Genomic DNA, 24,554 nt, shown 5'->3' with positions numbered 1-24,554 from the left:
CTCTGCAGCTTGCGTGCTTGCACGCATGTTTGGGGTGCTGCAGCAGTGCGCAATTGGCTACAAGTAAAGAAGCACGTGAGCACCGCAGGTTAGGTAGCAAGCGAGTTTGTGTCTGTACTGATGTGTACGTACACCGCAACCAGCAGCAGCCTAAAACGGGAAAAGAGTTTAAAACGAAGCAGAAGGCGATGACCAGCATGCAATTAAAAAAGGGAGCCAAGCTCCAAACATCCATTCTTAGGCTTTGAGGGGCCGAGAGAGAAACACAGAAAAAAGGAGACAGGAACGGAGACAATGGGGCAGGGAGAGAGGAGGGAGCGATAGTGAGACCGAGGCAAGAAAGGGCAAAAAAAGACACAGGAACACGGAGACAGCATGTGACGGAGACACTGAGACGGAGACGGAGGGGTAGAGACACAGCATCAACTCCCTCTCATATTGAGGCCCCTCTCATACCTTTAAATAACTAAATCGACCAGGGATAATGCGTGCAGTCAGGGCTGTTGTGCTGCTGCTGTCCCTGCAGGAATAAGTGCGGTGTCTTGCACAGGGTGGGGTTGTTGATATTGCCCCCTCTGTGGCCCAGGCTACTTCATCGAGCCTGGAAGTAGTGTTATGTTTATTCGATTCTAGTTACTGCTGCTGTTGTTGTTTTGCTCCCAAGGTCACAGTTGTTGCTGCTGTTAATGTTGGTGCAACTCTCTGACTATCTGGGGGGTTTCGGATATTCCTTGTGTCGCTGCTGTTGCAGCAGCAGCAGCAGCAGCAGCAGCAGCGCTTCAGTTCCCTGTCTCTTCCTTTACGAATCAGAGACAATAAGGGGTCTTTGCATGTCTCCCTGATTGCTGCTGCCGGAGACAGAAGAAGGCCTTAGCACTGCTGATTGCCTGTCGCTGTGTTGTGCTGCCCATCGGCGCAGCACAACAGCAAGGAAGATAACAGCAAACAGTAGCAAGGCAGCACAACCTGCCACTAGTAAGGCACTAGACCCCTTGCTTGTGGGTGCCCCCTCTTCCTGATGCTTATCCCCCTCAGGCTCGTTTGCTGCTTCTGCGGCGGCTGCTTCTGTTCCCCCCTTCTCTGCAGACTCTGTCTCCTGTTCACTAGCGCTGGGGCGTTTCCAACCCATCAGCTGCAGCCCTCGCATCCAGCTGCCCTTTTCCTCTTTCTGTTGTTTTTCTTCTTCTGATGCTGCTTTTCCTGAAGCAGCAGCAGTGGGAGAAGACCCCGCGAAGAGGGACCCTAGCAGGCCCGAGCTTTCCGGAGCAGCAGTGGTTGTCTCCGTCGGTTTGTTACTGCTGAAAGATAGCAGAGAGAGGAAGCCACTCCCACCCCTCTCCGGTTGCTGCTGTTGATCTGCTCCTGCTGCTGTTGCTGTTGCCTCTTCTTTATGTTGCATACGATGGAGGAAGGCCCCCCAAGATGATCCCGCAGCACTGCGCGCATCAGCATCATCGCCTCCAGCAGCAGCAGTTGTTGTTGTTGTCGTTGTTGTCGTCGTTGTTGTTGCTGCTGTTGTTGTCGTTGTCGTTGTTGTTGACCTATACTGAGCAGCAGGAGGACTACCCGCCACGACCTTGCCGTAGCTGTCAAGACATCCGGGAAGGGCAGTCTCCAACCACGTCGATTTGCATGCTGCGTAGCAGGATCGTTTGTTGCTGTATTCATAAGAACTCAGTCCGTGGGGCGGCTCTCCGCCTTCGGCAGCAGCAGCAGCAGCAGCAGCAGCAGCTTCATCCCCATCGCAGCGCTGCAGACAGTCTCTAAAAGGCGGCAGAGGATCACAGTCTAGAGGAGGCCCTTCCTTATACACTGGAGGCAATGCCTCTCGTACCTCAGCTTGTGCTTCTGTTGCTGAACCTGCCTCTGCAGAGTCTGCTGCTGGTGATGTTTCTTCTGAATCTTCAGCACCAGATCCTAATCCTCCCAGCCACGCCGCGCCGTCTATAGGACGGAGGTCAGCAGCTGCTTGTTTTGGAGATAAAGATGTGGCAAGCGCCTTGCCTACTGTCTCTGCTGCAGTAGCAGCAGCATCTGCAGCAGCTGCAGCTGGCGCAGGGGCTTCCTCCGCTGCTGTGTCTTTACCAGAAGCTGCGAATCCTAGAAGACGCTTCGTTGCCTCTAAAATTGACTCTTTATGTGGATCGGTTTTGGGGTTGCATGCGCACGCCTTATCTGCTGCAGCAACAGCAGTTTCTGACGAGCACTCGCATTTGTTTCCCTCTTCGCCTTGCTTTTGCTCCTGTTGCTGCTCCTGCTGCTGTGCCCAGGGCCAGACAGCAGCTCCAGCAAGGATTGGTTTAGAAGCATCTGCTGTAAGGGCTTGCAGCACTGCATCTGCCTTTTTAGCACCTACATCTGCTCCTTCAGAGACAGTTTTTGCTGCTGACTCGAGGGTATCCGCTGCTTGTGCAGCACTGTCTGCAAGGCCTTCAAGACTGTTGCTGGCTCTTCTTGCTGCTGCCGATGCTCCTGCTGCTGTTTCCTTCACTCCCTGGGATCCTGTATGCAGCCAGCTGCTCACGACAGAGCTCCAGGAGCTCAGAGCTGCCTGTGCATCTGCTGCTGCTCGTTGGAGTGTATGCACAGCCTCCTCTGCTTTGTGGGAGGTCTCGCCAACAGCATTTGCTGCAGCTGCTGCTGCTTCCGAAGACTTTGTCTCCACGCTTTTGCCAAGAACCGATAGCGTGTGTTGCGCCTGCTGCGCTGCTGCTGCTGCCTTCTCTGCTGCTTCTGCTGCTGCTCTTCTTGCGGTCTCAGCTGCTGCTGCTGCCTTCTCTGCTGCTTCGGATGCCGTGTGAAGCGTTTCACCAGAGCTGTTCTTAACTGCCTCCTTGATGTCAGCAGCCCAGCTAACAAATGCTGACTTTGCGTCTTTCGCCTTTACTGACAGGTCTCTAGCTGCTGCTCCTGCTGCTGCTGCGGCGGCTGCTGTTGTCTGGCGAGCTGCCTGCAACGCCGCATCCGCTGCACCCGGTGCCACCTCATGGAGCATCGCTCCAAAGGCATACAGACCCTGCTTCGCCTCCTTAGCTGCATCGGATGCTGCTGCTGCTGCTGCTTCGGCTGCTTCGTGTGTCGCCTGCCGCGCTGCTTCTGCTGCTCGCTTGGGCCCGTCCCCTCCCAACCAGTTCCAGGCATCATCTGTAGCCCTCTGCAAGCCTTCCTCTGCAGTTTTGCCTGTTTCCGCTGCTTCTTCGTGCGCTGTTTCTGCTGCATCTTCCATGGCTGAAGCAGCATCCGCGACGAGACTCGTAGCCGATGTCACAGACTGCTGCAGCAGACGAGCAACCTTAGCAGAAAAGTTCTTCTGAAGTTCCACTCCATTCTCACTAGTGGACTTTTCCTGGGCGGTGTCAACGAAGAAGCCTCCACTAAGGAGGCCAGCTGCAGCAGGTTCCTCAGGAGCTGGTGCTGCTGCAACTGCTCCGGTGACAGTTGCTGCTGCAGAGTTCGGTTCTTCTGTCTGCACACCTGGTAGCAGATCTCTGACTGAAAAACCAAGAACGAAAACACTACTGCAGCGGGCAGCCACAAAGGCCCCCAAAAGGGCGGCTGCCGCAGCTCGGCGGCTGTGCTGGAGTCGCATGACAGATGGTGATGCTGCAGAGAGGAGTGGCGACTGCAGCGGCGGCAGCAGCAAGAGGCAACGACCTTCAACTGCTGCAGTGTTCTGGATAAATTTAAAAAGAAAAACTCGAAAAGAGGAACTACAACTTACGACTAAGCATGCAACTTGTATCGCGCCGCTGCGGCGTCGGCGGCGCTGCTGCAGCTGTCGACAGACGCAGCGCTGCAGCGGTGGGTGGTGTCGTTTGGAGTCGTTCGTGTTCTTAAATTGAAACACCTTCTTGAAATTTGTAATTAAAAAGCATATTCAAGGTGAATTACGAGAACACCCTGGAAAAAAGAAGCGTCGCTGTCCAGCATCCAGAAGCTGCAGCAGCAGCAGCTACTGCTGCTGCTGCTGCTGCCGCTGCCGCTGGTGCGGTCTGTTGGCTGCAACGGCTGGTCGGCAGCGCGGCTACCAGTGGAGCTTTGCTTCTGCTGCATATTTGTTTGTATTTTTAGTTTGAATACGAAACAAAGCAACTGTTATACATAATTAATTTAAATGCGTGACGTGTTTCTCCACCACTGCCCGTACCACCAGCCAAACGCGACAGGCGCTGGGTGTTGCAATTGGGGGCGTCGCAGCTCCCTGCAGCAGGTTGAATCACAAATGCCTTCTACTAGATACAATAATGTCAAAATACTTCTTGCAAAACATGTTGAATCAATCAGTGCACTACAAACGTTTTGTTAACTCATCTGTTTAACCCCTCCACTTGTGCCTGCTGCAGCGACAGCAAGCGCGAGTGAACCGGGGCCCCTCTTGTCTTCAAAAACAGCAGAAACCTGGACCAGCATTCACTTTTCCCTTTTTTTGACACACACAACCAAGGAGAGATTCCTAACGAAAAGAAAAGGGGAGTGTGGCTCCCAACTAAGCAGACGCGGCCAATTCAACTGACCGTAGCACACCCCGGCATAACGGCGAAATAAGAACTAGGGTTTGGAGGAATTTTAGCTTGTCATTGAAGGAGTAAACTCTCAAACGGGGTCCTCATTTTCATTTCAGCTGAACTACAAACTCTGCCGATTTGTTCCCAGACGTGATGTGCTCCTTCTGCGCGCTGGCGTGTCTTGTTCCTCAGCCACACACAGCCTACATGCAGCGGCAGGGCCTCGCCACGTGTGGCAAAGATATACACGTGAATGTATCTCTATGTAGAGTTGGTACCGAGTTGGTAGGTTGCAGTCCTGAAGACCGTTTACTAGGTTCGCAGTAGCCGGCCAATCCGGATGGAGGGGGCAGATATCAACGAACAGGATATTTTGCTGACGGTGAAATTATTGTCTAGGTAACCTGGGCTCCCAACCGCTCTGGTCAGCCAGAGCCGATAAATTCATTTGCTTATCGTATTTCGGCAGATAATCCTCGGTGATACCTCCAGGAGGGTGTAAATATGTCGTCCTCTGGGTCGTTCGTGGTCGTTCACTGCCAAGGATTAACCCGTGGTGATCTGGTTCAGAGCAAAGCTCCCGTATCAACATATATAGTCTATTATTAAAATGACATAGCATTCTAGTTCATGGCTTTACCGATTGTTGTCCCTTCTCTGCCAGCTTCAAAGTGTAACCCCTGAGTTTGTCTCAATAAACGGTAGCGCTGATTGCACCCGCTCAACTCAGTAAAAGACTCTGGAGGCATTACGAAAGCTGTGCCAAGAAACACTAACACCTTCATACTAATAACACGATCTTGTACAAAGACAGAGTTGTCTCGAGGCAGACCTGCAGATACGGTTGCAACCCTTTTCAACTTTATTATTTCACCGCAAGTGTAATGGAATATCACCGTGATCCTAATGATCACATTCCTTGTAATTTAGTGGGAGTGGCTTGAAGAGTTCAAGCAGCACCAGTTCCTTCGTTCTTTTTATTCACCCTCCAAGTATGGAACCTTATTAACTGCAAGAGAAACCGGTGCGCCCGTCGGCAGATCCCCGCTGTTGTCAGAATGCCGAATCCGTCGGTTGCCGTATGTCATAAACTTCTTTTTAGTGCGGGGCTAGCATAGACGGCCTCAATATCCATAGGCCTGAACGTCGAAACTATCTTTCTTCCTTCTCAGCAGAACCGGTGAACTCGTAATGCTTTCTTTCAGTGATGCACGGATACTTCGTCACTTGGGAGGTTTGCACACCTTCAGTACTTCGTTTCCTCTCCACCGCGAAGCGGGCTACAGGTTCACTTCACCACAAACGATATACAATATCGAAATCTGCCGTTGGTCTTCTGTTAACAACAAACTGTAAATTCTAGATGGAGTGCTGTACTGAAAGTTCCCTTTTTGTGCATTTTGTCACTCTTCCATATTTTCTCGAAGGAACTCTTCCGGGACTTTTCAGGTGAACCCATTAGCCCCGAACCTCGTTTTGCCATAACTGTTTCCGCCGCCAATACACTGACTGCTGGGTACATTGCGGAAATTCTGTTCTTCCAGTGCGAAAAGAAACCCAACCGTGTGTCCGCTTCCCGCTGAATAACATGTCCAGGCTAGCCTACACTGTTACGGGGAACAGCCGAAAAAATGACAGTCTAAGCTAATCGAAATATATGCGAAATTCTAGCTAGCAGACTGCTTTGGCCTCCAACAGAGTAGACAGAATTAAAGACCTGAGAAACATTGTTATGTAACGCCAGTTCTCAATCTCATCAACGGAACACTCTGAACTCGGATGGAACAAAACTGCCCTAGAGAAGGGGTCCGTACAAGCATCTGGCTTTCATCCTCAAGCTCTGGCGGTCCTGAGAGCAGCGGCACAAACGCCGGGAGTTTCAGGGTATGAAGCAGCCTGCTACTATTTGCAACTCACCTTGGTGTAGCTCGAAGCGCAAGATAGCCCAGCATGAAAAAAGAAGCAGTTTTGGTTGTATGTACCAACACTGTGTGCAATGTTCTTAGGTTTATGCATTGCGCCAATTGCCTACTAGGGCTGTTTGAGGGTTCCTGTGCCAACTTCATAACGCCTTGCCAGAAACAGAGTGTGTGACACAATCTCGAGTAGCCTGCAGAGCCAGTGCACCTAGTAGCAGGAACCACGGGACATGGGCTAATGCGGTTATGTGACGGGTTATCGTGAGTTGCAGCACACTGCGGTGCGGCTTTTGTTGTAAGACAACAGCACATGCAAACTACAATAGCCGTTGTTTGGCTCATGACACTTAACACGTTGGCCAGTCGTTAAACAATTAATAACCCCTCAGCAGCCACCCTTCGCTCAAGTATAAATACACTAGCCAACTTCAGCCAGAGCGAGGTTCAGTCTCAGAATCAGTCAACCGCCCCCTGTCCTAAAGTGCGCGTGCAGGGGCAGCACTAGAAGCTGCCCCCTCTCCGTTGGGTGCCTACTGCATTAATAACACATCCTCTAGCTGGATCGTCGTTTAAAACCACGATAGCCTTTCATTTAGTGAACCGGGACTTTACGAGAAGAATGAAACTAGAGCTCATGCAATGAACGCAGGCTCGTCAAGCCCCAGACAGAGTGCCACCGGTGCCTTATCTTTGTGCTGTTCCCAAACCCGTTGTTGGCAGGTGCTTCAGAAACTATTTCATTTACCCCTTCGCATATTTTTCTTTTGTTATTTTTGATAGTTTCTCTCTGTTCTTGGCTTGGTGTCATCGCGCCCGGCATCCATATGGTGCCGCCCCACGGCCAGTACCAAGCCAACCCCCTTCTCAGTGTCCCCCTTAAACAGTAGGCAAAGGCCTCTATCAGCCAATTAATATTTGAATTAGGGGGTTATATGCAAATAAATTCAACCTAAGCTGCTCCACAGACGCATATCACGCCGCCAGGTGGCCGTTCGTCTGTCTGTCGACGCTAGCGGAACTGCTGCAGGTTCCGTCACAGGGGTTCGACGGCAACGGGTATGCCTTTGAGGGGAGTTAAGCATACAAAGTTTTGTTTATTTTATTGTTCGTCATTTAGTTCAATCGATTTCACCGGTAGAACCGGAATTAAAGATCAAGGATAAGCATCGCGGTGTTCTGAATAATCATGATCATGCAAAGGTAAAGAAGTATACATATTCGCATTCGTATCATCTTCTCATTCTTGTTGCGTACGGCTCAATCCAGCCGCCTCTAGCTGTCCTCCCTATACCCTTTCCCCTAGGCGGGCCCTTAAGAGGTGTGCGTATACCGGAGCAACAAGACCCATGCGCATCGTCCTACGATCGTTGCTCTTCATCCTGGCGCTGTGTTGCCACGACTGGCCTTGGGGAAAGCCCCCATGGGACCCCTTATCAGGGTATTGGGGGCCACAGGGGGTGCCCCCAAAGGGCCCACGCAGGGTTGCCCACACAGCGTCGTGGGGGGCCGAGGCGACTACCGGTTTCGATGGCCGTTTCCTTGGCCGCAAAATAGCGACCGAGGCTCTGCGCCAGACTGCAACGACGCGTCCTCCGGAAAGAAGTCCAATTAATGATGATGATTTCTTGGAGGACGAGGAGCCTCTAGAGATATGGGGGGATATCGATGACAGGAGGTGTGTCTTCATTTTGTTGTTTGACGCAGTTGTCCTCATGAGGACTGCTAGTTTCATTGAAGATGTTTAACGGATTCATGGTTGTTCTTAAATGTGTAGCGTATTTTCTATTTTGATATTGGATTTTATTGTGGTAATATTTTGTATTTCCCGTCTCCGCGCATGTATATAAACGAGGGTATTGTTACGCAGCGGACGGAATTGAAGGTGCCGTTTGGATGCCGTGCTTGATGAATGCATGCATATTAGTACTTGCCGTTCTGCTGGTACACGATCGTATGCTGCTGCTGCTACTTGTTTGTTTTGTTGGTGCAGTATGTTGCTACAGTTTGTCATATTGCTGGTGCAACCTGCATGATATGAATGCTTGAGCTGCTTGTTCCGCTGCAGCATATTCCTAATGTTGTTGCCGCTTGTTATTTTGCTACAGTATTATTTTGTCATGTGTTTGTCATTTTTCTGCTGCAGCATGATCCTGTCGACTACCCCATGCCCATGCGCTGCTGCGCTGCGTCAGGCATTTAACACTGCATTGCGTGTATTGGTAGATCGTGGAGTTAGAAATCAATTACTTTTAAAGTATAAATTGCCTCTCTCGTTTGCAGTGGAGCTGCAGGGAGCATATCCTTCGTGGCCCAAGTTCAGTGAGCTGTACGAACACGACCTGCTGCGGGAGGTGCTAGAGCGGCGGGTGTTGAGGGTGGCGACTATATCGCGAGGTGTAGCACAAGATCCTGCAATGACATCCTTTAATAGTAGCTTTCTTCGTGAAATAGTGGATGAAATCGATTCTCATTATTCAGAAACAGAAGGCGTTGCAGAGAACAGCAGCGGGGGAAACAGCAGCAGGAGAGGCTCCTTGCCTATTCAAATTGAATATGTCTATAAGGCATCTGCTGCTGTGGCGCTGCAAGCACTAGATGCAGGACAGGCACATATGACAGATATTAACATGGTGTTAAGTCAAAACCCCTTTAATGGAATAACCATGACTTCCCGTTACAGCAGATCGGATCAGGTCATGACACAGTCAACTGTCGTCATTGTAAGGAGTGACGCAAACATAGCAAGTCTGCGCGCTCTTAGGAATGCCATTTTCCTTTCTTATGATCAAGAAGGCCGCACTGTCGTTGTAGACAGCCATTGGAACCATCAAAGTCTTTCTCGTGTCCTGCCTCCCTATACTGTATACGAGTTGCTATCAGAAGGTGTGCCGGGCTCGCAGCTAGTAGATGTACTACTCGATGATGAAGCTCTTGCAGCAACAGCACAAGTCCCGCTTCCCTGGCTGCACTACGGACTCCGTCAGTTCGTGGGGGGTGCAACGTATGCCTTAGGTGCTCTCTTCTTGATGGATCGCCACGGCACCAAGTGCCCCACAGCAACCAGTGCGAAGTCTGGTGCTGCACCTGCTGCTGCTGCTGCTGCTGCTCCGCCGCATACAGACTCATTCACGATGGATAAACCTGGGGAAGACCCCGCACTCTCCTCTCTTCGTCGCGAACTTACCAAGAAGAGTGTTACATTTCAGAAATCGCGTTTCTATAGCGGCCGCCGCAGGCCGCCTATGTGGGACAGCAGTGGGCTTGCAGGAGAGGGCTCGTTAGGAACTTTTGATAACGAGGATTCTTATCCTGCAACACCGGGTCCATGGAGCACAGAGCCTTCTACTCCGGTTGGGGAAACGGAGTTGTTTGATAGTTTAAAGGTGGATTCTTTAGATCCGCTTGCATCAGGAAGGCGGTATCTAAGGACACGAGCTCTTCATGATTCATACAATGCCGCTCTTGTGCAGCTGGTACATACTTCGGTATTGGAGAATCTTATAGAAGACCTGCAGGAAATCAACATCGTGCCCTTCTTTGATTGCGGCGGCACAGTGCCAGGTTCCGTTTCCCGCAGCTTTCCACCTGCTAATCGTATACCCCCCGATGATGCACTCATGGATATTTTAAGAACGGGTATAGTTTTGGTGGGAATGCCTGTGGAGCCCAAGGCAGCACTAACAAGCCCGGAGGTTCTCTACGTTCACCGTGCAACAGTTGAGGTGGTGGCGGCTATAGGTGCGGAGTATCGCGTACAGCTGCAGGTGCGCTTCATACCTTTCCAGAGCACACAACATGTGCTGCGAGCATTGCATCGGGGTTTAATTCATCTCGCAGATGCCCGCGTTTTGTTTGATTACATTAGCCCACACGAACGGTTAGGTTTCCGTGTACGGCCAACGTGTGCGCTGGGAGCCGCGCGCCTGTGGATGATGACACAGAACAAAGAAGGACTTACTTCGTTAGAAGAACTTCACGAGACACTTGAAAAACTCCCTGATACAAGCGATAAGAGAGTCGCTGTATTAGAACAGTACCTGCGCACCACCGTCTTCAGCGTCCTCCCCCCAGGGGTCGTTGTTGTTGTCCTAGGGGTAGAGGAAGCAGCAGAGGCGCTGCTTTCCCGCTCTGTTTTTGCTGTATTCGGTATGGCGACGCAGCAGCGGCGGTTGCTTCGATCGTTTTTGAACTTAGAAAAGAAAATGATGGATAGGGAGGAGCGTCCATGGGAGAAGAAGACAGCAGACAGTGCCAGCAGCACGAGCCAGCAGCAGCAGCAGGAAGGCAAACAGGAATTATTGAAAGGGGAGTCGCCATCAAGCTCTCCTGGCAGCAGATCTCCTTCAGGTCCTTCTTCTCCTGAAGGCAGCAGCAGCCGTATGCATGCAGATCGTTACGAGCTTGCTAGTGATGAAGCCTCTGGGGGTTTCTCGTGGCCTGTTGTTGCACCTTCGTTACAATACACAAAAGATATATTTCAAGAGCTCATGAAGGCAGAAGGACTCCCCGTAGAAACAACTGAAGCTCCTCAACAAACAACTTCCTCGTGGATAGATGTAGATACCGGTGTTACTGCAGTCGTTCATTCTTTCTTAGCAGCCTCCCTGCGCCCCCAGCGTCCAGCCCAGTAATCAACAAGAGGTTTGGGGTTTAGGGTATAGGGTCTGGGGGTCTTTGTGGGGTCTAACATTTATGGGGAGCTGGATGTTTTTTACATCCTCATGAAGTTAGCAGGATCCACAGCACTTCTTCCCGCGCCCTGGGTAACTGAGGTACAGCTAGCTGAGCAGCTAGCTATGTCTGCAGGGTACAACAGCTGAGGTACGGCTAGTTCAGCTAGCTGCGTCTGGAGGCTCCAACAGCTGAGGTACAGCTAGCTGGTGAGCAAGCTAGCTTGTGATGGAGGCTTCAACGGATGAGGTACAGCTAGCTGCTGAGCTAGCTGGCTAATGGTGGGGGCTGCAACAGCCGAGGTACAGCTAGCCAGTGAGCTAGCTACATCTGGAGGCTGCAACAGCTGAGGTGCGGCTAGCAGAGCTAGCTAGCTGTACCTGGAGATACCGACTGCTGAGGTACAGCTAGCTGCTCAGCTAGCTATCTCTACAGGCACCAATACGCCTTAGTTGCATGCGCACTACAGCGCCTGTCACAACAATTGCTGAAGCCAAAGCAAAGCACTAATAACAACTATGGCGGCTGTCCGCTTCAACAGCATCGCCACCCACAAGTATTGATTCATGGATACATATATATACATGTATATATTTATATACATCTATGTATATTTATATTATATATATTTATGTTATATTTATATATCTATATTTATATATCTATACATATATCTATATTTATATCCATATTTATATCCATATATATCTATATCGATATTTATATATATCCATATATTTATATTAATATTTATATATATATTTATTTGTATACATGTAAAGCATATATGTTGTGAGCTCGTTCATCTTCTTGATCATCGGACGTCCTACCTCTATATCGTGTTACTACATTTTTGGGCTTTGCCGAAGTCGCGCCCAGCGGGCGTGACTTAAGCGCCTTGAAAGGGCGACAAGTCTGCTGCTCTGCTGCTGCTGCTGCAGTGCTCGCAGGGACCGATCTGCCTGCGGGTGGGGCTGCAGCAGCTTGCATGCGCTGCCTCTGGAGCCGCACGACGTATTTAAACAACTCTGCAGTATACTCCTGCTGATAGAAGAAGACGAGCACAAGTTTATAACTGAATGATATACATGCATGCACACACCAGCACGGACAAGCTGCCTGCCATAAGACGGGAGGAGTTAGGAGGAGTAACGTACTGATCTTGCTGTGGTTATTATCGGACACCAACTAAGCAGCTGCCGTTTGTATAGGACGAGAAGTTTTGCTGAAGTGTCGGTTTATACCATTGATTGTGTGTACAGTCACTGTCTTATAAAAGCGCTGCTTTGCAGGCTAGGGCTGCTCTTAACCTACTCCAGATGATTAACTAGTAAGCAAGCGCTGCTTGCTCTTTAGGAGTAGCCTCCGGCTATCACTGTCTGTTTTAGGGGAAACACTCACATGGATCCTGGTGGTGCTGCGCGTACTGATAGAACTGCTGCTGCTGCTGTTGCTTCAATATAGGGGATCTACGGCGATACAAACATGCTAGAAGTAGTAGAGCATTGAGATGCTGCTTCCTGTCACACGCTTTTGTGGTATTGCCTCGCTGCTCGTGCACAGCAGCGGCTTTGAGGACGTCACAAGAAAACAAAAGAGGGGGCGCCCCACAGGAGGCGCGCGTGTTCACTCCCTGCTGGCGCATGCACAAGGGGCATATGTTCCAGGCCTGGGAGCAGCTGAGGGCGCAGACTGGGCAGCTGTTCCAGTTGCTGCAAGTGCTGCAACTGCTCTAGTTGGTGCAGCTGCTGTAACTGGTGCATTGGGGGTGTTGTCACGGGGAGGGCAGTAGCATCAGCTAGCCGACGGCGCGTAGGTTCAGGCTCACTGCTGCTGCTTTCTGGCCCCATAGGGGGAGTTTCAAGCAGCTGACTACTGTCTTCTGCTGCTTCACCAGGAGCAGCAGGAGAAGTAGGAGCAGCAGGAGAAGCTGTTCCTGTGTCCGCGCCATGCAATGCCTCACCCAGTATTGCATGCGGGGATGGGGCTGTTTCCTGCTCCCTCCACAACTCCCACTCCGCCAGCCGCAACCCGGTCAGCCCATCTTCAAATAGAACTGTTGCTGAGGTCGAGCAAGAACAGCAACAGCAACAACAGCAGCAGCAGCAATGCAGGTTGAAAGCGAAAACTTGACAGACTAGCAAGCGGGCAGGTGCCTCCCTTGCATGGGCGGGTACTGCTGCTGAGGTGCATGTTCATGTCGGTACAGCCGCATGATATTCAAGCATTAATAACGGGCAGTGCATTCAATATTCTGCAAGAGCTGCCTAAACACCGCAGGTACTCACTAGCCGTCACGACGAGCCGTCGATTGGCAGACAGAAAGAGAGTGGCGCTGCTGCGGGCTCTGCTGGCTTCCCACCCCACCACGTCGTGGCGATACCGGACAGAGAAACCGCCAGAGTCGAATGCCTGGACAACAGAAGCAGCAGCCACAAAGAAAAATAATAGCACATGTTCATCGATTTGAATTCTGTCTGAAATGCAAAAACTCCCTTTTTCATGCTATGTGCTGCGTCTTCCTCCCCCAGAAGCAGCACCAGCAGCACCAGCAACAGCAAAATCAGCAGCAGCAGCAGTTCGCCTGTAAGTGACGATCCGACAGTTATCAACACCGAACGAGGATTGGAGAGGGCCTCTTCCAGCGTTGTCGCGGGTCCAGCAGGAATTATGCGAATGTTGCGCGTTAACGCTAATCACAGATAATCATAGAACAAACCGTAAACGCTAGACCGTAAACCCCAGGTTAGATACTCTGACTTGCAGCTGTTGGGTGAACAGCACCGGCTAGGTGGAAACAACCCCGCGCATCTGCTGCAGTTTCATTAACATCTGAAATTGTTTGCATAAATACACTTAGGCCGGTAAGCCGACAAACGCCACTTCTTAGGTTCAGCGTATCCGCTTACCAAAGCTGGCAGGTATTGCCGCAGTGCTGGCCGGTGCGTTGGCGCCAATGAGGAACATAAGAGCGGCTGCATGCTCAGCAAAAGAGACCCAGTGAGGAACATACGAGCAGTTTCATGCTCAGCAGCGTTTTGCATTTAGCGGTTATGGTTTAGGTTTTAGGGTTAAAGTTAAGGGGTTTAAGGTTTAGGGGTTTGGGTGAGGATGGTGAAGGCGCACTAGAGCACAAGAAGGTCGTAAGCAGGTTGGCGAGGACCACTGCACAGCCGTAGCCGCGAACGAGGTGCAGCAGCCTGTCCTCTTTATCTGCTGCTAGTGCCACTGCGGCAGCAGTGCGGGACTCAGGAGGATAGCGGAAGATGTCACTGGTTACTGGGCTGTCGCACATGTTGCGCGTTCCCGCGTTTGCATGCGCGACGTAGAAGCGGAGTGACTGTAGCAGCAGCACACACGCAGGCGAAATCACTCAGTCACGCCACAAACATCTTTAGCTGCATTTACACACAAACATAAACCTGCAGGACCCGCTAACAGCAATGTTAGGCCGGCGCTCTGTGTGTTGCTGCTCTTGTGTCCTGCGTGCATGCATGCAGAGGATAGATGATTCATCCCAGAGACTATCCTCACCTGAGCTAAACCTGATTCCTCAGGGTGTTGCAGATCTGAGGCCTCTGGCGCGCCCCACTGAGGAGCCCCATCTCTGGCCTTTGTATGAGGTGTTTCTGCGTGCATGCTGCGAACACTTGGGCGAGTTGCGGTAGGCCTGCAGCGAATTAAAGCAATTGAAGTACATGGGCATAGCTTTTTCCTTACTATTCTCTCTTTCACCAAGTGGCGCCTTTGTCTGTTTCGCTGAAACAAGTACTCACATGCATACTCTGTCCGTCTGACCGGCGCTGAAGACGCGCTGAAATACGGAGAGAAAGTGAGGCTAAGAAGCTGTAAGGCCAGAATGTTATAAGGAAGATAGCAAAATAAATAGGTATTCAATGAATATATTTCAAAGGAAAACAGGGAGTGCAAGGGTCACTGCAGCCACTGCTCGTGAACCACTGGGTCACCTACCACCGTCTTCCAACAACGACAGCTCAGCGCAATCCGCTTGCCGTTCCCTCGATAAACTCTAATTAAATTACGAAAAAGGCAGTTAATGCGTCAAGATTAACATACATCAACATCTAATGGCAGAGAATGCTCGCGCCCTTCTAGTTGCTCACAGCGGACATGCAAGTACACGAGGACAGGCAGGCCAGACGTTCAGACAGAACGAACTTCTCAGCCTACTAAACACTTCAAAGAGTGAAGTAAAGATTTATTAAACGTTTTTATTGCAAGATTAATACTTGAATGGAAAGAAAAATGGCCCATTTCAGGCAAACGTCTTTGTCTTTCCAGAATACAGTGCCAGTGCGCTAACAATAATCAAAGTTTGCGTATAAACTTTCTTTGAACTGTGCTATTCGTTAGCAAAATCATATAAAATGAAGTCCCTGTTTCCATACATTACTCTGTGGGCGGCGAGGAATTCCCAAGGGTCAGCATTCGCCTATCCCGCGATGGATATTCATCTTCGCCGGATAGCGAGTGTGCAAATGCATTAAAATTATTAGTATAAGCTCGACATCGTACTTGGGTATAAGCTTCTAGGTTTATGCCTACGCATATTCTTACAGATGTATGGTGCAAAAAGAAGTTCTCATTACTTTTTTTTTGATCCTTTTACTACAAAAAAGAGGAGGAAACGACAAAAAGTCTAATATTGCTGGTAGCAAACCGGGGAAGCCACGGCAGCAGCACAGCAACTTATAAATTCATCGGCTGTGTCTGCAGCAGAAACAGACGATAAATAAATAAATAGAGAAATGAGCACAAAAGCAAAGTGGTTAAGAATTGTCTATTTAGAGGTATGTAGCCAAGTAAAGAAACCCTAGAGAAGGCCTGAGAGGTCCAGCAGCTGCACCTGCTGCTATCTAGTATTGAGTATTTCTAGATAAAGTTAAGAAACTCCAATTAGCAACTCCTTCAGCAACTGCATTTCCTTCTTGTCTGTCTCAGGAGGAGAAGGCCTTGCATAGAAAAGCTCCAGCTGCAGCAACACAACATAGGCTGTTGCAGCAACATCCGTCAACAGCACGTACTAAAGCAGCTGCTGTCGCTGCTGCACAGCGTAGCAGAGCGGATACTGCTATGCTGTTTGAGCTGCATCCGATCTTGCAATCACCCCGTTCGGTTTCCGCTGCAGAACACTCCCGCCCCTGTAGCAGCAGCATCAGCTGCAGCTGCTGGTTTAGCCCGCAGGGATGTGTTGCCTTGTAATTGCAAGGTGTACGTAGAATGCAAGCTAGGGCGGTAATTGTTGGCTAGACTGACGTACCAGGTAGAGTCTGTCTTCATGTGTAAGTTTCTTGAAGACACCGCTAACCTCACGATAAGGAAAGGAAAAAGTGCTGCTGTGCTGCTGCAGCAAAACCCTAAAAAGCAGCAATCCATCGATAACTCTGTCTAATGCTGCAACTGCTGCTGGCATATCCTCCGCCTGCACGAGGGCTACAACGTCACTTGATGCTTGTATCAGCCTGCAGCACATACACAGCAGCAACAGCAGCAGCAACAGCACACAATCAAACTCCTGCCGCTCCTGATCCTCGTGCTGATTGCTGCTGCTGTCAACAGCATATATTGAATCTACAAGGAAAGTTATAGGATTTATGCTTACCTTTTTTCGATTTGTTCTTTCATACTTTTTGCTGCAGCAAAGAAAGACAAATTAAAGATACTTCTTCGCGTTGATATTTCTTCTGCTGCAGCTGCATATACACTGCGACGACCTTTTAAGCTGCTGCTCTCCTTTGCCGCCTGAAGGGCCCGCGATACGACTCCCCCAACTTCATGTCTGCCCAGCCGCAGCGGCAGCAACAACAGCAGCAGCAATAGCAACAACAGGAATTCTGCTGCACCTGTAACGTGTGAAAGGGAGCTCCTGCAGTATGATGCTGGTGCTGGTAATGCTGCTGCTGTTGCTGCCGTTGCTGCGGCTGCTGCTGCTATGGGTGAAGCTTACTGAAACAACTCTGCTAGCTGCTGCGTCTCTGCTTGCATGGATCGTCTCCAGTCTTTGACACCGAGAGCAGCAGCAGCAGCAGCAAGGCCCCTGCTAGGCGCCCAAGCTGGAAGCTTCGGGTTCTCCCCGTCACCGGTGCCGCTAAGCTTCTCAGCTTCTGCTGCTCGTGCCTCCCGCATGCGGGCTTCATGCAGCACTGCCTTGTATAGCAGCTGCAGAGCCGCCTGTACATAAAGCAACAGTAACACCGGCAGCAGCAGCAGTTTCAGTAGTAGCAGCAGTAGCAGCAGTATCAGTGGCAGCAGCAGTAGCAGCTGCAGCAAAGATGACTGGACAGGTGATGGAGAGAAACGAGGTAAAGAATGTGAGAAGGAAGAATGTGGGGGCCACCCAGGGCCCCCACTATTCTTCAGCGGCCCCCTTACGCGTTTTAGAAAATCTTCTGCCTCTTGTGTCTTTAGTCCGTGGGCTTCCCCTATCTGCCATATGCGCCTGCGAGCTGTCTCTAACAGCAGGCCCACAGGCGTCTCCTTTTGTAAAGAAAGGGGACTATCGCCTAACCCTACTAATGGGGCTAAGGCAGCAGCAATGACGCGGGCCTCTTCCATACATACAATCTGCAGAGGTAACAAAAAAACAAGGGTTTAGGGTCTAGGGTTTGGGAATGCCAACACACAAACGATCAAGAGACAGACAGCAACCAACAGCAATAGGCTAATAATCTAGGAAACAACTACACGCGTGCATGCGTGCAACTGTATGCATGCAAACTGCATGAATGCATGCAATTTCAGCAGCAAAAGTCCCTCTAAACATACATCTAAAAGGCGGTTGCCTGCAGCCTTAGCTGTCTCTGTCATGGGAGTGGAGAGAGCCTGCTGCAGTTGTATCTCCTCGGCTGACGGGGAATTCTCGTCTTCGTCTTGTATAAGGCCTCCTGATGCAGCAGCTGCAGCGCGTTCTGCTGCTGCAGAAGCAGCAGCAGAGACCAGCAGCTGCTGCACCACGTATAGGCCAGCTGCCAATGCTGCTTGATGCATAGGCGTCTCTAGTAAACCACTTGCTGCTGAGCTATTTAAACTCGCAATCAAACCTTCCTCTAGAGCAGCTTGAAGAGCAGCAACAGGAAAAGTTGCCTCTCTGTGCACAAACACTAAACCCTAAACCCTAAACCCTAAAGCCTATACACAAGAGTGACTTCACCGCGTGCGCACTGGCCTGCCACAAATGGCACCGCAATGCACGCTAAAGCTTAAGCCCTAAATACTCAGCCCTAAAGTCTAAACCCTCAACAGCTGTGCCGCTGACCTGGAGAAGGCGTTGACAAAGATCTTGACGGGCTCGCTTTGTGGCAGATCTTTCAGCATGGAGAGGACAGTATGGCCTGTTGCTGTACTTAATGGGGACTGTTTGCTGCTGTTGCTGCTGCGGCTACCAGGCCCTCGTGTCGCTTTAAAGGCAGGACGCATAAGCCGATGCTGCTCAACAAATCGAGAAAGAGAAAGAATGGAAGTCAGCAACTGCACCGAAGGGTTTTGCTCCTTTAGCGAGCTACCAGCAGTAGAAGCTGCAGAAACAGCAGGCGCTGCAGCTTCGCCTGAAGCATCCTGCTGCTGTGGGAGTTGTAGGGCCCCTACGAGGGAGAGGGGGCTATTGGGGTTCCCCCCTGTGCCCTTAGCAGGGGCCTCCTGCTTCCTTTCAGCGGGTAAGGCAGCCAACCCCTCATGCAACTGCTGCAGCCCCGCTCGCTGCTCTTTGCACGCGCGTTGCATGCGCATCCAAGGGGGCTCATTGGGGCTTTCCGCTGAGGAGCCCATGGCCTCCTGCGCAGCTGTCTCTTCCTTAACAACGGCTTGCATGGACTCGGGCAGGCGAGCAGCAGAAGCAGCAAACCTACTAGTGCTGCTCATGCTTCTGCTGCTGATGCTGTTTGCTGCTGCCTTCAGCACACGAGGCAACAGCACCTCAACGGCATGTGTTGCTTTCGCCTCCTTCACGATCCCTTCTGCCCCTGCCTGCAGAGACACATGACAGCGCATGCAGTGTATAGGCACCTTTGCTGTTGCTGCAATCTGCTGCAGGCAGCAGCAGCAGCAGCAGCAGCAGTCCCCGCTTGCTGCTCCACCCATATTAAGCTAACCTCGGGGAGATCAACATTTCCTGCTGCTTCTTTTACAAGTGCTGCTGCATGCGACGTCCATCCGCCTTCAGGGTCAATTGATTCACGTGCCACCCGCAGCAACCACTCCTACAGCAACAGAAGCAGCCCTAAAATCGAGTGCATGCTTGCATGCACAGCACCCCCGCCCGGGACAGCTCGGGGTGCAGAGGTAAGGGAGGAAGCAGCAGCACCAACAGCGGCAGCAGCCACTTGCGTGCATGGGTTAAAGGAGGATGGTTAAAGTTGACCAGCAAAGGACTAACTCTATAGGCATCTGCATGCAACGCAGCAACATCTGCTGCTGTAAGGCCGAGTGCAGCACGCCAAGCCCTAAGCCGCTGCCTGCGTGCTGCTGCTGCTACTGCTGTCTCTGGTGCTGCAGCATTTGTCTCCTCCTCAAACACCTGTTTGTACACCTCAACTGCAGCAGCAACCGCCTTGCTTGCATCCGCAAGCCCCAAACTAGCAGCCGTCGGCAGCAGCACTTCGTCCCTGCAAACACAAGGCATGCCACCATCCCCCTCCCTCTGCTGTACTCCTAGCTAGCTAGTCAATTTCCTAGCGGGCTAGCTATCTAGCTGACTGGTCTCGAGGGGCTGCTCCAGCTGTTGCAGCTGCCCGGGGTGTGAGGTTGACCTGGTTTGGAGCGCAAGAGTGTCTGTTGCTGCTGCAGTGTCTAGCTGCTCCTTTTGCTGCAGTAGCTGCTGTAGCCTGTGCATAGCCCTGCGGTAGAAGGCGTAGAGAGGCTTTGCTTGCAGCCGCTGCTGCTGAGGCAGCCTCTTAACTTGATCAAATGTACAGGTAGCTGCTGCAGCACCGTCATGCAGAGCTTGCCGCAGCAGCAGCAACTTGATGGCCTCTTCTTGCCTGTGGGGTCCCACAACCAAACACAGGAAAATGTCTAGTGCTGCTGCTGCTGCCATCTCCTTGCGTGCTGCTGTCTCTAGCCGACACAAGAGGCAATAGCTCACTTGTTGTCTATGCGGGTGAGGTGCTTCCACCGCTCTACAGCAGCAGCGGCAGCAGCAGCTTCTGTTGCTGCGGCAGGGGACCTGCCCTTCTCCTGCTGTAGTTGCTGATGCCGCAGCAGCAGCAACTGCAGCACGTACTCGCTGGCCTTGGCGGACAGACTGCTCCGCTGAGAGGTGTCTCTCCATGTATCTGTTGCGGTGTCCGCTGCAGTTGCTGCACTAAGCAGGCGCTGCAACGGGGAGGCAGCACCAGCACTGTCGTCCTCTAGGGTGCCTAGACACCTTAAGCTGCTGCACCTCTCTCCTGATTCCTCCTCTGTCTCTGCTGCTGCTGTCTCCCTGCTCTCCCCCAGCAGAGCATGCAAGCGCAGATACAGCAGCATCAGCTGCTGAAGCTTTAAACTGTCTCCGTCATTATCTCCAGGAGGCATCGCTATCTTCACCAAACGCTCCAGATCCTGCAGCAGCAACACACATGGAACAGCAGAACAAGCAGCAGCGATGCATGCAGGAACAGCACAGGTAGCAGCAATGCATGCAGCAACAGTACAGACAGGAACAGGAAATACAACAGCAACACAAGCAGAAGCAGCACGGAGCCGCAACAAGAGCACAGGCATCAGCAGCAACAGCAGCATCACCATCCGCAACAACAGGAGTCTTACGTAGTCTAGCAGCAGCAGCTGATTTGCTGCTTGTATTGATTTATCTTCATTAAATATATCAGCAGCAAGGTCAAGAACGTAACAAAGGGAAGCAGCAGCAAAACGAAGACCTAACTGCAGCGCTGATATAAATTGCTGCTGCTTTAAGTCTAGCAGCTGCTGCATTTCTACTGCCTGAGAAACAAGATTCCCCCTTGTTGCTGCTGGTGCTGTTGGTGCTGCTGTTGCTGCTGTTGCACCCTCTTTTGTGCTAGGCAGGCCTTCTTGGCTTTTGCTGCTGTTGTCCCCTTCAGGGTTAGCCAGCAGCAGCCCCATCTTCGCATGCATTTGCATGCATGCATTCTCTTGAAAAGCAGCTTTAAAGAAAGCAGGAAGAAGTCTTTTTGCTGCTAGCATACCCATGGCAGCAGGTGTCTCTGCTGCAGCAGAAGGACCCACCAGTGCTGCTGCTGCAGCACGTGCTGCTTCTACAAGACTTCTCATACTTTCTAGGATGCGTGCGCTGTCTCCTTGCTGCGGCTCCTGCTGCTGCACGTAGCCCTGCTGCAAGGAGACAGACGGAGACAGCTGCTGCTGCTGCTGCTGAAACGAGACTGAGGCAGGCAGCCCCATCTCCGCAAGAGATATCAAACGCTGCTGCAGCAGCGGCAGTGCTGCTGCAGCAACTTCCTTCGTTGCTCTGCTCTCCATGCCCAATGCTGCTGCTGCTGCATTCAGTGCAGCAGCACCATCCCGCCACATCTTCTGCTGCAGCAGCTGCTGTACCTGCTGCTGCTGCTGTTCAGGGGGGAAGCGACAGAAGAGACGGGAGGCAAGAGAGGCAACAATGCGCCGCAGCAGCTGCTGCAGTCTCTCCTCAGCTAAATCAAGAGGGATCTAAAAAGGCGACAACAGCAGGAGACACGCGCAACAGCAACATCAGTTTGCTGATGCTGCTGCAGTTGCTTCTGCTGCTGTTGCTTCTGCTACTGCTGCTGCTCGTGCTGTGTCTGTACAAAGGGGAGGCAAGCACATTTCATGAGAAGAAAAAAAGGACACAAAAGACGAAACAAAAAAGAGACAAAAGGGAGACAAAAAGGAGACAAAAAGTAGACAAAAAGAGGATACAACTGGGGAGACAAAGAAAGAGACAGGCTAGGGGACACCTACAGAGAGAGCAGCAGCAACGCCGCTAACTGTACTTCTTCTGCTGCTGCTGGTGCTGCGCCCAGCAGCAGGAGGAGGAGGCGGAGAAAGTAGGTGTGCAAAGAGCAGCAAACGGTCAGCAAAGGCAGCAGGAGGCGGTAACTGAGGCAATCCTATAAGGCTGGAGGCTTCGAAGTGCCATTTCTGCTGCTGCTGCTGCTGCTGCTGCTGCTGCTGCTGCTGCTGTAGCTGCTGCTGTTGCTGTGCAAGGCACACATACTGCTGCACAATAGAACGCGCCCACTGCGCGCCACCGATGCGGAGAGGCCAGTAGTGTTGATAGTTGCCTCCATGCTGCTGCTGCTTTTGCTGCTGCAGCAGCAGCAACTTCAGCTGCAGCAAACGGCTATAGAGTGCCTCGTCTTGCCCGTCCCAGTCAATCGATGCACTCCAGCTGCTGCTGCTGCTGCTGCCGTTATTGCTGCAGCTGTTGTTTATGCTGCTGCTGCTGCTGTTGGTTGTGGGCTGCGAAGGCAAAAGAAACGCTGCTGCAGCTGTTCCCACAGACAGGAGGTTTGCTAAGGTTGCCTGATCTTGAGGCTGCAGCAGCAGCATCTCCTGCTGCCCGTGCTGCTGTTGCTGCTGCTGCTGCAGCCATGACGGCGCGGGCTTCTGCAGCAGCATGTTAAAGAGGGCGGACCCTGTGGGGCCCTCTTCGTCGGGGGCCCCTCTGGGGCCCCAAACAGCAGAGGGGCCATCGGTGGTGTCTCCTCCCTAAAGAACAAACACTCAAGAACAGCAGCAGCAGCAATAGCAACAGCAGCAACAGGAGCAGTAGCAGCAGTAGCAACAACAGCAACAGCAGCAAACAGCAGGAGCAACGGGAGATAGCAAAAGACAAGAAAGGAGACAAAGAAGAGCAGCAGCAGCAGATCCTACACCTACAGATAACGGGGGGGATCGTCGCCTCCAGCACCAGCTCAGAGGACGCAAAATAGCAGCACAAGCAGCAGCAGCAGCATCTGCTGCTGCTGCTGCTGCACCAAGAATCCCCTGACGTGACCGACGCTTAGGAGAGACACCTACAAACATCAAAGACAGACCGATGGCGCAACAGCTCTGCTGCAATAGCAGCAGCAACAGCAGCAGCCGCAGCAGCAATGGCAACATCAGCCAACCAACAGCAAAAACAGCAAACCAGCAGCAGAGGCAAGAAGACAGCAGCAGCAAAACAGCAGCAATAACAATAAAAGGGCAGCAGGGCCAGCAAAACAGCAGCAGTAGCAGCAGCAGAGACAGTAGGTATGCATCCTCACCATATACGTTTCTCCCTCCCTCCGGTGGGGCCCCATGGGGGCCCCCGCGATAGGTATTAACATGTCTCTCTGCTGCTACTGCTAAAGCAGAAGAAAGACTGTCACTGCAGCAGCTGCTGCATTGCTGCTGCTGCTGCTGTTGCTGCTGTTGTTGCTGTTGAGTAGAGCGCAGCACCTGCAAAAGCTCTGTAAACAGGTGAACAGCAGCAGAAGCAGCAACAGCAGCATAAGCAGCAACAGCAGCAGGCAGCACAGCAGCAGGCAGCAGAGCAGCAACCCTTTAATAACAAAAAAAAGGAGACACATATACACCTAATGACAATAAGAGACACTACTCCTTACCCCCTTGCTGCAGCAAACTCCTCATCATTGCTGTTGTCTCCTTTTCTTCTTGCTGCTGCACTGCAGCAGGGACATCTTGCAACGCAGCAGCAGCATTCAGCCACTGCTGCAGGTCCTTAGGGGCCCCCTCAGAGGCCTCCTCAGGGGCTCCCCACACGGGCGCCTCAGGGCCCCCCCAGGGGGGCCCCTCAGAGGAACCCTCAAAGGGGCCCTCAGAGGGCCCCCAATGGGGGGGCCCCTCAGATAAACCTTCAGGAGGCCCCCATTGGGGGCCCCCCCGCAGTCGGCTAACGGGGATACTTGAAAGAGAAGAAATCTCCCTCAGCTGCATAGAAAAAAAAAGGGTTTAGGGTTTAGGGTTTAGGGGAGTGCATGCGGAGACAGCTACAGAGGAACGAGACACAAACCCTTTTTAGGGTTTAGGGTTTAGACACACAGAGAGAGCGGCAGCAGCAGCACTAACAGCAACAACAAAAACAAAAGCAACAACATCAACAACAACAGCAGCAACAGCAGCAGCAGCTGCTGCAGCAGCAGCAACGTACAAGTGTATCCTCATCGTGGGTGTGGGGTAGCGCCTTAATGAGGCCCCCAACGAGATTACTTAAGGATTCTCCTTTTTCATCTTCTTGCTGCTGCTGCTGCTGCTGCTGCTGCTGCTGCTGCTGCTGCTCTTGCTGCACCCCAAACAAAACAGGCCAATCAGGATCGTCCTGCGCGTCTCTAAGAGCAGCAGAAAAATCTGCGTCTGCTGCTGCTGCTGCAGCTTGCTGCTGTTGCTGCTGCACACGCTCTCCTTCTGTTGCTGCTACATAAGGCTGCCCCAATAAGTCAAACCAACTGCTGCTGCTGCTGCTGCTGCTATTGCTGCTGTTGCTGCTGCTGCTGCTCTCCTTGCGCCGCTTTCGGCT

The 24,554-nt window shown here is 51.7% G+C and overlaps 4 protein-coding genes across 4 annotated transcripts in view; 1 reads left to right on the top strand and 3 right to left on the bottom strand.

Annotated features, from left to right (window-relative positions):
• Positions 1-799: 799 nt before the first annotated feature.
• EMWEY_00006750 (hypothetical protein, conserved) lies at positions 800-3,589 on the bottom strand (the record flags this gene model as incomplete). Its single annotated transcript, XM_013478326.1, has 1 exon — positions 800-3,589. The coding sequence occupies one exon, from the start codon at positions 3,587-3,589 to the stop codon at positions 800-802; it is 2,790 nt and encodes a 929-aa protein (XP_013333780.1).
• A 4,181-nt stretch (positions 3,590-7,770) lies between these two features.
• On the top strand, positions 7,771-11,055 carry EMWEY_00006740 (hypothetical protein, conserved; the record flags this gene model as incomplete). Its single annotated transcript, XM_013478325.1, has 2 exons — positions 7,771-8,099; positions 8,568-11,055. The coding sequence occupies 2 exons, from the start codon at positions 7,771-7,773 to the stop codon at positions 11,053-11,055; spliced, it is 2,817 nt and encodes a 938-aa protein (XP_013333779.1).
• Positions 11,056-12,675: 1,620 nt separating this feature from the next.
• EMWEY_00006730 (hypothetical protein, conserved) lies at positions 12,676-14,734 on the bottom strand (the record flags this gene model as incomplete). The annotated part of the gene is made up of 6 exons (XM_013478324.1): positions 12,676-13,157; positions 13,384-13,507; positions 13,645-13,787; positions 14,005-14,070; positions 14,222-14,435; positions 14,630-14,734. The coding sequence occupies 6 exons, from the start codon at positions 14,732-14,734 to the stop codon at positions 12,676-12,678; spliced, it is 1,134 nt and encodes a 377-aa protein (XP_013333778.1).
• Positions 14,735-15,998: 1,264 nt separating this feature from the next.
• Positions 15,999-24,554, bottom strand: part of EMWEY_00006720 (hypothetical protein, conserved) — a gene marked incomplete at both ends in the record, with an annotated part of 8,853 nt that continues 297 nt past the window's right edge. The window contains 17 exons of the mRNA XM_013478323.1: positions 15,999-16,108; positions 16,373-16,578; positions 16,719-16,895; positions 17,064-17,287; positions 17,489-17,680; positions 17,882-18,203; positions 18,372-19,078; positions 19,204-19,311; positions 19,488-19,716; positions 19,861-20,091; positions 20,196-20,653; positions 20,861-21,736; positions 22,037-22,759; positions 22,931-23,067; positions 23,302-23,487; positions 23,644-23,968; positions 24,189-24,554. The exon at positions 24,189-24,554 is cut by the window's right edge and continues 297 nt beyond it. Coding sequence (XP_013333777.1) covers positions 15,999-16,108; positions 16,373-16,578; positions 16,719-16,895; positions 17,064-17,287; positions 17,489-17,680; positions 17,882-18,203; positions 18,372-19,078; positions 19,204-19,311; positions 19,488-19,716; positions 19,861-20,091; positions 20,196-20,653; positions 20,861-21,736; positions 22,037-22,759; positions 22,931-23,067; positions 23,302-23,487; positions 23,644-23,968; positions 24,189-24,554 — 5,577 coding nt within the window. The remainder of the gene's footprint in view (positions 16,109-16,372; positions 16,579-16,718; positions 16,896-17,063; positions 17,288-17,488; positions 17,681-17,881; positions 18,204-18,371; positions 19,079-19,203; positions 19,312-19,487; positions 19,717-19,860; positions 20,092-20,195; positions 20,654-20,860; positions 21,737-22,036; positions 22,760-22,930; positions 23,068-23,301; positions 23,488-23,643; positions 23,969-24,188) is intronic.

The sequence above is a fragment of the Eimeria maxima genome, genomic scaffold (assembly GCF_000499605.1).
Source record: "Eimeria maxima Weybridge genomic scaffold, Emw_scaff39, whole genome shotgun sequence".
Taxonomy (NCBI): domain Eukaryota; phylum Apicomplexa; class Conoidasida; order Eucoccidiorida; family Eimeriidae; genus Eimeria; species Eimeria maxima.
Note: the sequence above shows the minus strand (reverse complement) of the source record. Positions and strands in the feature narration are given on the sequence as shown.